At 42.9% G+C, this 16,539-nt stretch overlaps 1 protein-coding gene across 2 annotated transcripts in view; it reads left to right on the plus strand.

Annotated features, from left to right (window-relative positions):
• AUG7 (nuclear matrix protein) overlaps positions 1-12,450 on the plus strand; it is a 65,308-nt gene extending 52,858 nt beyond the window's left edge. Inside the window, exons 6-10 of one of the 2 annotated variants that reach the window (XM_087395519.1) lie at positions 4,428-4,518; positions 4,629-4,736; positions 11,597-11,695; positions 11,798-12,062; positions 12,188-12,450. In XM_087395519.1, coding sequence (XP_087251645.1) covers positions 4,428-4,518; positions 4,629-4,736; positions 11,597-11,695; positions 11,798-12,031 — 532 coding nt within the window. In that variant the 3' untranslated portion in view covers positions 12,032-12,062; positions 12,188-12,450. Of the gene's footprint in view, positions 1-4,427; positions 4,519-4,628; positions 4,737-11,596; positions 11,696-11,797; positions 12,119-12,187 lie in introns of those variants that run through there. The other variant, XM_087395518.1, reaches the window with a different exon arrangement.
• Positions 12,451-16,539: the final 4,089 nt, after the last annotated feature.

Raw genomic sequence — 16,539 nt, forward strand, 5'->3', positions numbered from 1 at the left:
CTCACCGCCCCTCCTGTAGCCTCTCTGCCCCTCCCGTAGCCTCTTCACCCCCCGTCCTGTAGCCTCTCCGCCCCTTCTCCCGTAGCCCCTCTTTCTCCTCTCTGCTCCCCCTCCGGTAGCCTCTCTGCCCGCCCCCCGGTAGCCTCTTCGCCCCCCTCTCGCGGCCTCTCCGCCCCCCTCCCTCCTTCCCGTAGTCTCTCCTTCCCGGGCTGAACCCCCAGCCCAACTAGGGGGTTAGCTCAGCCAGGGGGTAATAGGAGATATGGCTAGCAAAGCATGGCCCAACTTACCTTCCTCCTCTTCACACTCTCTAACCTCGAGTTGGGCTAAACCCCCAACCCAACCCGGGGGGTTCATCATACAACCAACTATGGATTGGCCTACCCTCTCCTCCAAGTCCCCCTCAACCCCCTCAACTCCTTCAACATCCATCAAGACTCGGTACTCTACAGTTGCAGCCATGACACCCTCTCCATATGCACGGAATCACCAACAAGAAGGCTCAAAACAGCCCATCCTCGGGCAACATGATCATATTTTTTATCTGCAGCAGGCAGTGAGAGAGCTACGATTGGAGCTCTCAGAAGTAAAGGCCCGACTTCACATCTTGGAAGGGCCTGTTAAGCAGGCAGTAATTGATGAGGCTGTAAAATCTTGTAAGGATTCCCCCCCTACCCTGTAGCTAGTCTCTACAGTCAAAGATCTTGTTCACACTGAAGTACAAACTGCGAGGAAGGAAGTGTTTGTGGAAGTTGACAACAAAGCAAGTAAGTCTAATATCCAAGTAGAGATTAAAGAACACGAAGCTAGATGTGATAATGCGCTGAAGATTAGAATAGGGGGCTCCCAAAAGATTGGTACAAAGAGGAGGATACATATAGTGAAATATTGACAAAGATCAAATCAAGTTTTCCCAACATCGAATGGGTGAATGATGATGAGCAGGTTGATGACGACTCCAGGCCAGCTTCTATTTTGCACTATAGAGGTCATGCAATCCTTACACTGAAGTCATAAGATATGCGGATCAAGCTTCTTCGACAATCTTACAAGCTGAAGGGCACCAAAGTATGGATAGCAGAGGAGCTTACACAAAATCAACTCAAGATTAAGGCAACTGAATTAGCTAAAGTCAGGGCTGCCAAAAAGGATGGAAAATGGGCAGTTTACCGTGAAGGGGTAGCACTAATCAGAAATTTTAAATCAAAACCAAAAGACTCTCAGTCTTAAATTGATGTATGGCTGTTTACTCTCCAGAATATCATGTAGGTACTCTAAATAATTGGGGTTGCTTTTTGCACTCCTTGGGAGCTGCCATGTGCCCTCCTAAAGCAGATGTACTAGAGGGTTTCTTGCTGTCCCATAGACCTTTTGGTCTCCAGTGGACGTTAATCGACTTTCTTTCTTTCTTTCTTTCTAGAGTCCCATCTTTTCTGCTCTGCTGTGGGAGCTCCTGGAGCGGCTGCTCCAACCACCTGTGCTGCATTTGTACCTCTATCCCTGCTTCGAGCTGTAGGAGTGACAGGTGTAGTCGTTGTATGTGGTCTTGCTTCATCTCCATTGACATAATCCCAAAGATGTCTGCCAACCAAGATGTTGCGAACCATAAAACTCCACAAGGAGTAGTTGGTGCCATCCAACTTATCCTCCTGTGTGAGAACCCCGAACACCTCATTGGAGTTGTTCTGAGCCATTTATACTAGATAATATCAAAAAAATACAGCAGACTGACTAAGTGAAATCCCTTCCTGGGATCTAAAATGCACAAGTAAAATCTGCAAAGAAAAATTTGCCCACAGTGACAAATACTGTCACAGCCTGTCAAAGGCTCAGAATGAACTTCAATTATCTTGCAAATGCTCTCCAATGTCACTCAAAAATACCTATAAAACTTGCCAATGTCTGCAATGCTACTCAAAATGAGTCGAAAATTGCCTGCAAACTCCCAAATTGCTTTTTCACTGCAAAATTGCAACCCACTTGCAAAAGCCCCAATTTCTTGAGGGAAATTGCATCCAAAAGAGGGCAAATTAATTGAAAGCCCCGATTATGCAGTAAATTGTAGTGCAAAACCAAAAGCCCCAAATTTTTGGGAGATATTGAGCTAAAATTGGGGCAAATTCACAAAAAGCCCCAAACTTTACCAAAAAGGCCCAAATTTCTCCAAATATGGTCACAATTGCCCACAGAACTCCTTGAATACACAGCCAAACAATGGCTCAATGCAAAGAAAAACACCTGCTAATTGGACCTGCACCTGTACGTCAGAGGAGTTCGTGCTACCAATAGAATCCACCAAATGAGTTGGGATTGTACGGACAACAACGTACAGTTGTACGGTTGCTGACGCAATGCATGGCTGTACGATCTGGTACGGCTGTACGGGCACGTGCACCTCGAGCCTGTAGGGATGACCGTACGTTGTACGGCATCACATGTACGAAACAGGTATGGACAGCGAATAGCTGTACGGACTGCAGATTTGTATGGTGCTGAAGTTGTTGTAGATACGTACGGCATTGAGCTGGTACTACCGGTACGGTACGGCTATTGTACGACGAAGGTACGGCACAGGTACCGGTACCTAGCAGCACTGTTCAAAAGACAACGCACGTTCGGATGGAGATTGCAGTGTATGGATGGAGACTGCTGTACGGATGTATGGCGCTGTACTGCAGTGTACAGACGACAGCACTTGTACAGACAGGCTGCACGAAGAATGTACGGATGAGCAGATTGGCGCTGGATGTACGACGGATTCCACTGTACGGAACAGTCAACTATGGCTGTATGGAATCGTCTGTACAGATTGTACGGAGATAATTAAGGTGAGTGAAGTGCAGCTCGGGCTGGGTGTAATGGGCTGGGAGGTGGGAGCCAGGAGCTAGGCCGGAAGCTAGGAGCAGGCTCTGATACCAAATGTTAGACAAAGAGAGAGTGAGAGAGCAAGAGAGCTGAACGTCAGATTGGAATAGATGAAGTGAGTGAATACAACAAAAGGGAAAGGTTTTGTCTAAGTGACAAAACTTTATCCTTCACTAACCATAGTAAGTGAACTAATTGGGTTAGGGGGAAAAACCTCTAAGGAGGGAAAAGTGCCCCTAACCTACTTATTACATTACATTGGTCACTGCTAGAATATAATAATAATTCTAACAAGGAGAACTGGCATCACAACACAACAAACATTATGGCAGTCACACCTATACCATCCCTCTCGAAGTTCCAGGGATACTTCCCATTCCAAGCATGGATTCCCGACCCCTGCCTACTCAGCAACGAGGTTGTACCAAAGGTGTGCCGTCTGCCTAGCAACCACTACCTGCATGTGACCTATCTCCTAGAGAAACCAAAATCATATTCCCACACGGAACGTGTTACCTGCCAAAGCCTGCAAATATGATACACAATGAATAGTATCCAACTTAGCAGATTTTCTGTTGTTCTAACATTTTGTCAAACTCCACCTTGCCAAAACTTTATTGAACAAGCTACCCTTCTTGATCAGCTGTAAATGTATAGTGACCACTTGTAGTGATTTGAGAATCCATTGTTCTCAAGCCTAAAATGATATTTATATCCCAGCCTCACTCAAAGTAACCTCTCTTACTTACACCCAACACCCATTCACATTTGTGCTCGAGAGTCGATATCTGCATCATTGTGCTTCAATGTGCTTCTTCTCCAGCATTTCAGCAATTACAAAATGAGCTTGTGTAGGAATGGCCATCATTTGATTTAGGAGGAGTTTATAGCAAAAGCATTTGGCATACAATAATATAAGGATTTTGTGGCTGCAAAATAGTGTCAGATGTTTCCAATGCAGTCACTGGTGAAGAAGCAAAATAGCATGTCCTCAAGTGCAGGAATGCTAAGAAGGGGGAGGTGGAATCGAGGCAGGTAGTGACACTCAAATTTCAAGTTGTAATAGTAATCTGCATGCTGCCAAGCCAGATGGCTTTGTTGGCAAAGTTACATCTGTCTTCTACACTTGCACCGCCTTTGTTTTTTTGTGTACGGTTGTGTGTGAAACGTTCAAAGCTAGTGAGACAGGTAAAACTAGGAATGCTAATTGATTGTTCCAGACATTTTTTGATAGGCATAATTGGTTAAACAGTGTTTTCCCGCTTTGTGTCTATTACACACATATACACATGTATGTATGCTTGCATCAGTGTGTGGGTGGGCAGAGTAATTGAGTGGCTGAGAATGGTTCATTCTTGGGTATGTATATATTTCCCCCACACAGAAGTTCGTACATATGCCTGTATCATTTGTCATGCATTTTTTAAGGTGAATATTTGGTTTTTAATTTTTAGACTTTATTTTGGCTTTGTTTCTTTGGTTTTCTAATCTAAGATGGGTTTTCTCTCCATCTCTTACTGATTGGATGTATCTAAAACATCGGGAATAAATTGTCTCTGTAGGCCAGGTCTGGGTGATTTGGAAAACAAGCTCTCTGAAAATATGAAGCAACTTGCAAGCTTACAGCAATTTGTAAATGAGCTAGCTTCAAAGGTTGTATACTGACCCCTGAATTATGAGTGATTCTGAGAGTCATTCTTCTTTGAAGCAATGCCTGGTCTTGCTTGGCTCAGACTATATGAATTTGATTGGGCTTCTGACAGCAAAGCTACAATCCTAATGAGGATCATACAGTGGCTGAAGCCCAGTTGCAAGCGCATTTGGAAACTTTCTTAGAAACTGTGAAAGCTTTCGACACTATCTATACAAAGGTAATGTGAGGGAAGTAGTTCTTTCAATCTGGCAGTATTTTGATAAGGGTTTGTGGTAGAAAAAAACCTCCGCCAAGGCTTTGTATATCCAGTTGGTATTATAAGGGGAGATCTAAATGTCACGTTCATAGATTTTTCAGCAAGTGTGAATTTCACTTTGTCAATACTTAATCCAATTTACGAGTTTTTCTTTCTTTAGTGGTCGCCTTCAGCAGCCTCAATTCCTTGTCCAAGCAAATCCGCTACATTATCTTTTGTTTCTGAGTGTAATAATTGCCTTAAAAACCTGTAGATATCTTTTATGAAGAGAACGCAGGCAAAGGTTTGTAGCCTTCTCTTAAATGGTGTCTTCAGTACATCTGAATCCATCTGCAGTAAGCTAGCAAAAAGTAAACGTTTATATGCATGAGATAATAAATGCATGCTTGACAATGTATGGCACAAAATAGAGAGAGACAGAATTGAATATAATTTTATTAACGCCCATTGGATACCCTAGTGGATCTATAAGATGGGGGTGTTGCAAGGTGCAGCTCTATGGGTTGCTAGCAACAAAAGTTTAGATTGGTGTGTGCAGGCCAAAGGCTGGCCAGTTTGTGTGCCATGTTGCAGATCTTTATCTCGTATTTTAGGACCTCATATATGTACGTACCCACATTCTAGCATGGTTGCTCAAAAAGACTTCAGTGATTTGGGTGTTAAAGCTTGTATGTGTGCTTTTCCCCAACAATCTGATTGAACAACACACCAGAGGTGTATGTTGTTCATTGTCTATATTGCTTGTCTCAGATGTTATCTTCCCTTGAATTTTCCTTCCATTTTTTGCTTGCTTCCATGTCAAGGTTATGAGCACTGGTCCTCCTTTGCATGTTAAGTGCCTTTTGAAAAGGTAGATGTCTTCCTAAAGGTATTGCTGCCTTCCATAAATCAGCATGGGATTGACACTTCTTGTGGAATTACCATGTTCTCCATTGTTTGATGTTCCTATGTAGCTAGCAATTTGGATTTTCATGCCATTGTGTACAGACAAATACTATAATCTATTAGACAGGTGGGCATCCTTGCTTAACGCATTGCTGCTTATGTGGCCACCTGCTACTAGAAGTGCTTTGGGGGTGAAGAAAATAAAGAAGAAGGTCAGTAACATGTATCAAAGAACAAGCTAGTCTTTCACACAAAAAACACACAACGTGGTCAAAGCGACACAAAGAAAACATATATCGTGTGTGTAAAGGTCTTGCGCTTTGTGGAAGAATGAAAAAAAGAAGGTTAGTAACATTTAATAGAGAACAACTTGTCAACACGATATGGTCAAGACTGAAAGCAACACAGTACACATATATCCTCTGTGTAATGCTGTATAACATAGGATAGGTACAATATTTCTGACAAGCTAGACTCGACCCGGTGCCTACGGAGACCGGGGTGAGGATGTGCTAGCATCCTGTAGATAGATTGTCTAAGCTTAAATAGGTCTCTTCAAGCAAGTGAATGGCCCACATGTGGTAGTCATTCTTGTCAGTATGGGCTAGCTGTAAAGCTTGCTTGGATGTCAAGGGAAAGAATGCAATGATATGTGCTATGTCTACTCTTTGTTGAGTTATTGTGGCTTGCCTCAAGACTTGTTTGATGTGCGGGGGAGGGAGAGGACTGAGAATGTTGGGTCTAAGGATCTTATTGGATGTTGTCCACATGCCAAATTACATGTCAACCACTAGTTTGATAAGCGGAGACTGGTCGTTAAGATTCTCTTTGCCTTTTGGCCACATTGGGCGTGTCCTTTCTCTATGATGCCTGCCATGAGGGTGATAAAAGGTCACATGTGCCAACAACTCCTCCTATTCAGTTCGTGGTACAGGAGAAGTTGAACTTACAGCCATTGATGGCTCAACATTCAGAATTTCTGATGTCTTGTATGTGCCTGGTATCACAGAAAATCTACTTTCAGTGTCCGCTCTTAACAGAGCTGGATTTCAGGTCATTTTTGAAGATGACAAGTGTGCAGTCCATGATAGAGAGCATGACTCTATGCCTTGAGATTGTCTGGCACTCTGTTGCGTGGTCTTTTTCAGCTTAACATGTATGAGAAAAGACCAGCACATGCTCTTGCAGTTTCCACTCCTACTGCGGCTATGCAGAATGCGGAGTCATGGCACGCGAGATATGGCCATATGCATTATGGCAGCTTGATGACGCTTCAAAAACATGCCATGGTTGATGCATTGCCTCCTCTTGAAACACCTCCTCCACATGCCTGTGAAGGTTGCATTCTTGGTAAAATGCATAGATCTCCTTTTAAGAAGGATGGATCAGTTAAAGCTGTTCGAAAATTACAGCTTATCCATAGTGATGTCTGTGGTCCCATGAGGACTCTATCATTGGGTGGTCATCTTTACTTTGTCACTTTTATAGATGACTACTCCAACTACACTTGGGTTTATGGGCTGAAACGCAAATCAGAAGTGTTTATGGTCTTCAAACACTTTGCAGCCATGGTTTAGAATGAATCTGGACTCAAGATACAGACATTACGCACAGATAGAGGAGGGGAGTACTTGTCTGCAGATTTTGATGCTTTTTTGAAAGACAAGGGCATTGTACATCAGCTTACAGTGAGGCTAACTCCTCAACAAAATGGGAAAGCTGAGAGAAAAAATCGTACTCTTATGGAGATGGATAGATGTATGCTGAAAAGCAAAAAATTGCCTCACAAAATTTGGCTTGAAGGTCTCATGTGTGCCAATTATGTTTTGAATCGGGCACCCACAAAAGCTTTGAAGACCAAGACTCCCTATGAAGTTTGGCAAGGAAGAAAGCCTTCTGTGGATCATTTCCGTGTCTTTGGATGCCTTGCTTATGCTCATGTGTCTGTTGAGTTTCGGCATAAGTTGTTTGATAAGGCAATCAAATGCATTTTTGTTGGGTAAAGTGTAGAGAGCAAGGGCTACCGTCTCTACAATCCTGTCACACGCAAGATCATTGTCAGTAGAGATGTAATATTTTTAGAGAATTCAGCTCACACTCAAGCTGAGTTTGATATGCCTTCTTCTTCCGGTGATGTCTTTGAGGGGTTACTACCCATTGCCTTGGGTTCCCCTGCTGATATATCTGATCAAAATCAGAATTTTCAAATACCTCCAGATGCTCCGATTCAGCCACAGGATGTCATACCACCTCCACAAGCCGTGGAAGAGGTTGTTCAGCAAGAAATTGCGGATATACATGAAGTAAAAACAGTCCCGAATTGGCTGTTACAGACTCTCAGGGAGAGTAAAATTGATGCTCCATTACCTGGCAGAACTCGGAGTGCAGTAAGACATGGGGGAGGTGCTCTTTCAGTTGAATCAGCTTATGCAGGTACTCTTCTTGATGAGGAGGAACCTGAGACATTTGAAGAGGCACAGAATAATGTGCATTGGATGAATGCCATGCACGATGAGTTGCAGTCCATTCAGAAAAATCAGACATGGGAAGTTGTCGATTTGCCACTAGGTAAACATGCCATAGGTACATGGTGGGTTTTCAAAGTTAAAAGAAAGCCTGATGGCATTATTGACAGGTACAAGGCAAGGCTGGTCGCAAAAGGGTATGTTTAGAAAAAGGGCATAGACTACGAGGAGACTTTTGCTCCTACATCCAGAATGACAACCATCCGGTCAGTCATAGCAATGGCTGCAAATTTTCAGTGGAATGTTCATCAGTTGGACATAAAAACAGCCTTCCTTAATGGAGACTTGTTGGAAGAGGTTTGTGTCAAACAACCTCTAGGCTTTGAAATTTCAGGAAATGCACTTCAGGTATGCAAGCTAAATAAAGCTTTGTATGGGCTGAAACAGGCCCCACGTGCATGGTATGCAAAGATTCATGCCTTTCTGACCAGCAAGGGGCTGCACAACAGTCCAACTAAAAGTACCCTCTACATCAAGAAGGATGGGGGGGATATTTTAGTCATCATTCTTTATGTAGATGACTTACTGCTCACAGGGTCAAATGAAGATAATATTGCAGATTTTAAAGCTGAATTGCAGACCACTTTTGACATGTTAGATTTGGGGCTGCTACACTTTTATTTGGGGATCCAGTTCACTCAAGAGCAAAGTGGCATCGGTATGTCTCAATCCAAGTATGTGCAAAAACTCTTGGACAGATTCAACATGCACGATTGTAAGCCCATAGCTACTCCCATGGAGCCGGGGCTGAAGCTTACAATGCATGAAGCAGGTGAATCATTTGATGTCACACCCTACAGTCAGGCTGTTGGATGCCTTATTTATCTCTGCAATACACGACCTGATATTCAGTTTGCAGTTTCTTAGGTAAGCAGATATATGCACAGCCCAAAGACTATGCATTGGCAGGCTGTAAAACGCATCTTCCGTTATTTGCAAGGTACCAAGTTGTTTGGCTTGATGTTTCCCAGGGGGAGTGACTTGGAGATGCATGTCTATGGGCTGGAGATTATGACACTAGGCAGTCCACAAGTGGCAGTTGTTTCTTTCTGGGGAAAGCTTGTATTTCTTGGTTGAGCAAGAAACAATCTACAGTGGCTACCTCTTCATGTGAAGCTGAGTACAGGGCAGCTTTTACAGCGACAGTTGAATGTGTTTGGCTGCGTCGTTTATTTGCTGATCTTCATCTTTCATTGGAGGGTCCTTCTCCAATTCTCACTGATAGTCAGAGTTGCTATTGCAGTGGCAAAGAATCCTGTGTTTCATGCTCGCACGAAGCACATTGAGGTTCACTATCACTACGTCAGAGAGAAGTTGCATGCAGGAGAGATCAGCATGATCTATGTGTCAACACATGACAATGTTGCAGACATTTTCACCAAAGCACTTCCACGTGAAAAGTTTGAGGCATTTCGCAGTGCCCTGAACTTATCTCCTTTTGGTGATTGATATTTTCCTTGTACATGACATTGGCACTGCAGGGGGGTGTTAGAATTATTGCTATAATTTAGCAGTGAGTCGTGACCAATGTAATGTAATAAGTAGGCTAGGGGCACTTTTCCCTCACTTAGAGGTTTTTCCCCCTAACTATAGTTAGTTCACTAACTATGGTTAGTGAAGTGATACGGTTTTGTCACTTAGACAAAACCCATCACTCAGTTCAGTTGTAACACACTCATCTATTTGCAACTAAGCTTTCAGCTCTTACTCTCTCCTGCTTCTTGCTCTCACTGTTGCTCTCTCTTCCATTCTCACATTTTGTCACTTAGACAACCCATCACTCAGTTCAGTTGTAACACACTCATCTATTTGCAACTAAGCTTTCAGCTCTCACTCTCTCCTGCTTCTTGCTCTCACTGTTGCTCTCTCTCCCATTCTCACAAGATCAGCCTGATTTTTTGCTGTTGCTCTCTCTCCCATTCTCACAAGATCAGCCTGATTTTTTGCCCTGTGCATAAGAATGTGGCCAATCTTTTCACCAAGGCACTAACTGGAGCAAAGTTTGAGGGTTTCCACAAAGCTTTAAACTTCCCATCGGGTGATTGAGATCACCTTGTACATCCTACATTATCAGTGCAAGGTTGGAAATATTTAGGTAGTGATCACTGTTAGGTAAGTACTAATGTTAGGGGCACTTTTTTCCTCATGAATGTTTTTGTCCTTCACCACAATTAGTGGTTGAGTTACTTGTTTGTAACGGTCTTAACCCAAGGTAGAGTTACACCCTAGGTTTTAGGGTTTTATACCCTTAGTCCCTTTATTTCAGCCTCTTATTCTCAATGCAGCAGTTCAACGAATTGTTTCTCCTCCACCATTGTGCACCTTGCTTCCATTTCTCATAGTGCTGCCCTCTATGTATCAGAGTCACCAGACATAGACAGAGACTCATTATGCCCATGTCTAATGGCTGTGCTATGATTAATTTTCATGAAGTACCTCCTGGCCTTAGCTATGAAATCACGATGCCTGTGCGACGCCATAGACTAGTCCTTCGAGTGTTTTGCATACGGATTCATGACTTGTATTTTCCAGGCAAGGACGTCCTGCATATGTAGTTGCTCCCCTGCATCATAGAGGTGTGAGTATATATTTTCTTGTTTGTCTGAAGCTTGTTTGCACAGGTCCAAGCTGTCTTACATGTAAGTCATCTGTGCTTACACTTGGCATCAAGGCTCTCCATCCTTAAAAACAATGCTGTCGTTGTGCATTTTCCATCCAACAATGTGCTTTGTGGAGCCTAGCATAGCATGCTCCTTGCATGCATGAAAGCACTAGAAGATCCAATATGTATTGCAATAGTGGCATGTATACAGTCGGAAGTTGATTGACATGGTAGTGCCATGTGGCATGTCTTAGGGTGATATTTTACTTGCTCCAAACTAAGATCTCTTGAATGAGGTGATTAATCTAACCTAGAGGTCCGTCTTCAAATACCTAATATCTGGCTGAGAAAAGATGGCCTTATTCTTAGGTTTTAGAGCAGCTGAAAATATTTACTTCACAAAGAGCTTCCATTATATCAACCTTGTATGGGACACAAATTTCTATAGAATGAATACAAGCATGAGGATCTAATGGTATTGTTGTATGCCTACTTGCCATACGAGCATCTTATGGTAGGCAATTGTTGTCGGTCTGATTGTACAAAGGCCTAGAGCTTATTTCTATCTTTTGCACTGCAATTTCCAAACTACCTTCCCCTTTTATAAACGTCTCTGGAGGTTTTTACAGTGAGAGCATGCTAAAGGTATGAAAGAGTCTTTTTACAACTGTAGTTGTAAAATGGCAATACGTTTGAAATTTGGCAAGAAAATTCTGTGGGCCTCAAGTTGTAGATAATCAATAAAATTTCTGCTTGGGCATGTTGTTGTTATTGAATGTCTAAACACAACTTCTTGGATGAAATGTTAGGAGATCTGCCCTTGGACTCATATGATGGAGCTGCCACAGCTACATGGGTTGGGACCAGCAGCAAATCGTCTACTTGAGTCATATAAGCTTCTACTAAAGGTCTGCTGGTGCATTGATGATTTGAATTAATATTTGTGGTTTTTGTGTTGTTTTGTGTAAAATCTTACTTCTTTTGGTCTAACAAAGGATCTTGGTTTGCAGTTGCTCCGGAGTCTTAGAAACCTGAGGGATGCCTATGCAGCTGTTGCAGGTGGATCAGATCTGACTACTGATGATGCCCTTTCAGCACCTGGTGATACCAATTCTGTCTCTAAGCTTATTTCAGAGTGTGAGGATGCCTTAGTTCTTCTAAACCACGATCTCAATATCATTTCCGCCTCACGAACACGGGAGCTAAGTGGACTGTCGACTGATGATCATTTGAGGAAGTTATAAATGCTTGTTCACAAAGCCAATCCCTTAATAGGTAGTGTTTTTGCCCAAGCACAGTATACAAATATATCAAGGATGATAAGATGTCATGCATTTCTATTTGTTGGCCATGTGCATATTGCATTCTAAATGCTTATAGTGGAATTTGGTATGTGGTAGGAGGAAATAAAACATGCTATGGAATGCTTTGGGATGTCTCCCGTTACAATGCTGGCCATCAAAATCTTTGGGGTGAGAGGAAAATAAGGTGGGTACCAGCTAAAATCAAGGCTGGATGGGTTAGTGGATTCCTAGGTTCAGTTTAAGAAGGCGGTACAGCTCGACCTCCTCAGTCTGAGTCAAAGTCTAGGTACTTACATGTAGATTTTGAGTTGGAATGGGCTTATTCCATATTCTAGTTCCAGGCTTGATCTTGCGAATTGAGTACCTAAGGCTTTTCCGTGCACTATTATGTCTTGTAAGGATTAGTCATGGCTAGAAGGAGTTTTGTCTTGCTGTCTCTTAGTGAGTGTGGCCTCAAGCCAAGGTGAGAGAGAGAGAGAGAGAGAGAGAGGTCATGTTCTAAGTCCGCAACTATGATTTTTTGTAATCTAAGCGTGTTCTAGTGATAGTACAAGTGTATTGGATTTTCATTTTGATTTTTAGTCTATGTTGTAGACACTTGTGCCATACCTGCACATGCTCAACTACCCGTCTTCATATTGTTTTGCCACATGTTAAGCAGTTACGTTGAGCAATAGGTTCTTCCATACATTAAGGAAACTTTAGACTCAAAAAGGGCCTCGCAAGGGTTTAATTAAGGAAATGGTAAATCCTCTAATCCTCAACTTAAAAAGCTGTGGTAAGGTGCAATTAATGGAAGATTTTACAAGTATTAAAGATGATCATATATATTTGGTCAGTTCAGATGCATTAATCCTTGATCTAATGGTCCATATTGACATGGCTTATGATTTATTGGAGAAAGTAATGGCAATTATGAAGTGCCTTTTCTCCACCCATTGATCACACTCCCATCCAAGGGCACACGTGAGGTGCATAGTCCTCACCCTTGGATCAAGCACTCAATCTAAGGGCTCAGATACCATGAGAGGCTTGTTGAAGATAGTGTAAATTGCAACATACCTTAAGTGCATTAAGGGCAAACCCTAACCCTAACCTTAACCCTAACCCTAATCCTAGCCCTAATCCTAACCCTAAGGGATTCTCATGTATATATTCATGTTTATCTTCAATACATCATAGTGTTTAGATAGCTATATCGTGTGCACTTCCCACTTTATCATGGTATCAGAGCCTATGGTGCTTATAAGCCCTTGCATCTTGTTAAGGCAATAAGCCCTCCTTGTGCGAGGCATCCTCCATCTTTGAAAGAGAGATTTATGAGGTTGTTTCTTTTGTGAGAGCGCAAGTCCTTGCTCCGTTAAGGCAACATGTCCCCTCTTCATAAAGCATCTTCATTTGTGCTCTAGCTCAGTCCCTTCTCATCTTCGTGTTGGTTCAAAAAGCTCAGGAATCCGCTTCCTGGAGCTTGAGATTTAGTCTCTTGACTCGTCTTGAGAGGTCCATTTTAGGTTTTAAGAGACAATTCTTCAAGTGTAGTAATGACTATTGTGTGAGAGAGAAACGGTTGTATTGAGAGACATAGATCTCCATGCGAGGGCAACTCCCCTTGTCTTTCGAGTGTATGTGAGAATTTCTTCTCTTTAGGCGCCGAGAGAACTAATAGTTCATAAAGGGCTTCATGACTTCTACAATAAGCTCCAACACATGGAGACTATCTTCGGTCTACAGCAAGGCAAAAGCAGCTCCGACATCCACGATTATCTTCAAGAGACAAACAATCAGTCGCACCTTTACATCAAGCTATTTAAGCAACTAAGGCAACCGGCTCTAGCGAGATTGACGACCAACAGCTTTGTAACAAAGGCAGTCAGCCAACACGCACTGCTTGATAAGCTCATAGTGGCTCTACATCTACAGCAGGCTCCGGCGCGATTCAAAGCTCTCCGCTCACAAGCGGCTCCTACATCAGTGCCTACTCCTAAAGCCACTTCGTCTCAGCTCACTTTGCATCAACCTCACGGCTCCAAAGCCCTGCGACCTTAAACCCTACGAGCTCCTATGCTCCAGAAATGGAACACAAGCTCAAACAACGAAGCTCCTAGCCAATAGCGGCTCCCTCAAGGCAATAGGCAACTACACACGACGACGACTATCTACAAGCAGCACCTAAGCAAACAAAAGGCTCTCCATCATCCACATCTTCAACGACTCCATGCAACGGAGTAACAAAGGCTCTCCATGCAACGAAGCAGCCCACATGGCCCATGCTCAACCAACGTTTGTAATGATCTTAGCACACACACGCGACTTCCACAACTTTGCAACCACAATAGTGCTCCCTCCAAACGCCATCGACACTTAGCGCAAACGTAGCAATGAGATGCTCCAGTAGCGCCTCCTTCATCGACACGACTTCATGGGATCACGGAGCGGCATAACTTCGACTTCTACAAACTCTTGCACCTGCAGAAGACCACGCACATGCAAGCTCAACAAGGCTCCAACGATCGCCTCCACGACGTTCTCTAACATACCTACTAGCATGCTGCAATGACCACACAGTATCTTGGCTAGCACACGCACCACAAGCAACCAGTACCAACGGCGCCTATCCCATACGCGTGACTCCGGCACGAAAATCAAGTCGATGGAATCCTGTCAAAATCTAAGGAGATTTTGGAGCCCCTTATTCTCTGTGTCACGTTCCATCTACCACATCCCCAAGTTAAGCTAAGGCTTGGTAGCCTCATCCACAGTGCCATGTGAGCATGGCTAGATAGGTTCCACATCATCCCTTGTGCCACGTGGGCATGACACATGATAACCTCCACATAATCAATGCCACATTAGCACTGACACATCAGCATGTCACGTGGCAGAGTGCCAGCCAGCAGGCACACTTGCCACTCCATAGGCACACCTAGCATTTGCTTGTGAATACATAGTATCATGTCAGCAATACGGTCAGCATGCCCAGTCAATAGTGCCATCTAAGCGCATAGCGCCACATTGGCACATTTTTTGTAATAGCATGTGACCACCCACTACCATATCACCACATGCCACATCATCATTTTGCCCTCTCGTGATCAAAGTTTGGACATTCTTCCGAGAGCCATAACTTTTGATCCAGGTAGGAGCTATAAAAAGAAAAAATGATTGGAAGATTGTGCTCACATGATGAGCACCTCAGATCTTTAGTTTGATTTATGCACAGGTCAGAAATCATCGAAACCACCTCGTGATCCATTGCAGTACACCTAGCACATATAATGAATAAAATAAAACTCATTTTGCTACATCTGATGCTCCGCCTTGTAGTCTCGCTATAGACTAACACATCCTTAGAGGAGATTTAACTCCACCAAGCCAAGTAAGCCATTGCCATATGACCCTATTAGTTCCCATCGGTGTGAGTCCATTCAATTCTATCATCGGTATACACATTCATACATCTGACACCCGCTCAGTCTCTTGGCATTCGGCAGTTCAGTACTTTAGTGTGACACTTGGTAGACATATTCCTCTTGGATTTAGGATTTTTGTATTCTTGTTACACGCGCATATGCCACCCATGTAAAGTCACACATTATTGACTACCTTTTAGCATTGGTTCCTGCACACATACATCAACCTTGTACAGCCTCTTGGCGCGACTCTCGACACACAGTTGTCATATTTGTCTTTCAGGCTTGATCTTTGGCATACACATGTTCTCACATGACTTGGTTTAGTGTAAGCCCCTCAGTAGCAACTCTCACACAGTGTTCTCATAGGTAGACACTCTTGCCGATACACGGGTAAGCCTCTAGCATGGAGTTATCCACATCACACAGTTGCTTCAACAATTGTAATGGATGTCTGAATATGAGAAAAAATCAATCAACTATTATCTAAATATCCGAAGGCTGCACAACGCCGATGATCACTGGAGCAAATAAAAGAGATTCGCAAACAAGTCAAGATGATGCTCAAGGAAACAAGGTGGGGATCCCGAAAAGGCCTCGCCTTACGGGATTTTCTTGTAATGTTTTTAGGTTTGGTGTTTTGTTATATGTGGCTTATTAAGTGTTTTGATGTTTGTTATTTTATTTGTTATATGTGCCTTATTAAGTGTAAATGTAAAGTAATTGAATGATCAGTCCAATAAGCAAAGGACACCCCAGCTTGGGTGATAGTGCTCGAAATGTTTGTCCATATGTGCTCTAGTTGAGAGCCATATGTAGTTGTTGGAGGTTTAATTGTAGTTTTAGATTGAAAAAATTCATCATAATTTGAGGATTGGTTGATTGTGGTGTATTTTTACACATGTATGTTGAAGTCACCTAGCAATAAGAGTGAGGACTTGGTTGCATTCTTTTGTGTGATTATGTTTTGAAGGTATGCTATGAACATATTATATCTTAATGATGGTGGTCGGTATATGTTGAAAACTATGTACATTC

This window comes from Dipteris shenzhenensis, chromosome 24 (genome assembly GCF_047967505.1).
Source record: "Dipteris shenzhenensis isolate YYH24624 ecotype China chromosome 24, Dip_SZ_1.0, whole genome shotgun sequence".
NCBI lineage: Eukaryota > Viridiplantae > Streptophyta > Polypodiopsida > Gleicheniales > Dipteridaceae > Dipteris > Dipteris shenzhenensis.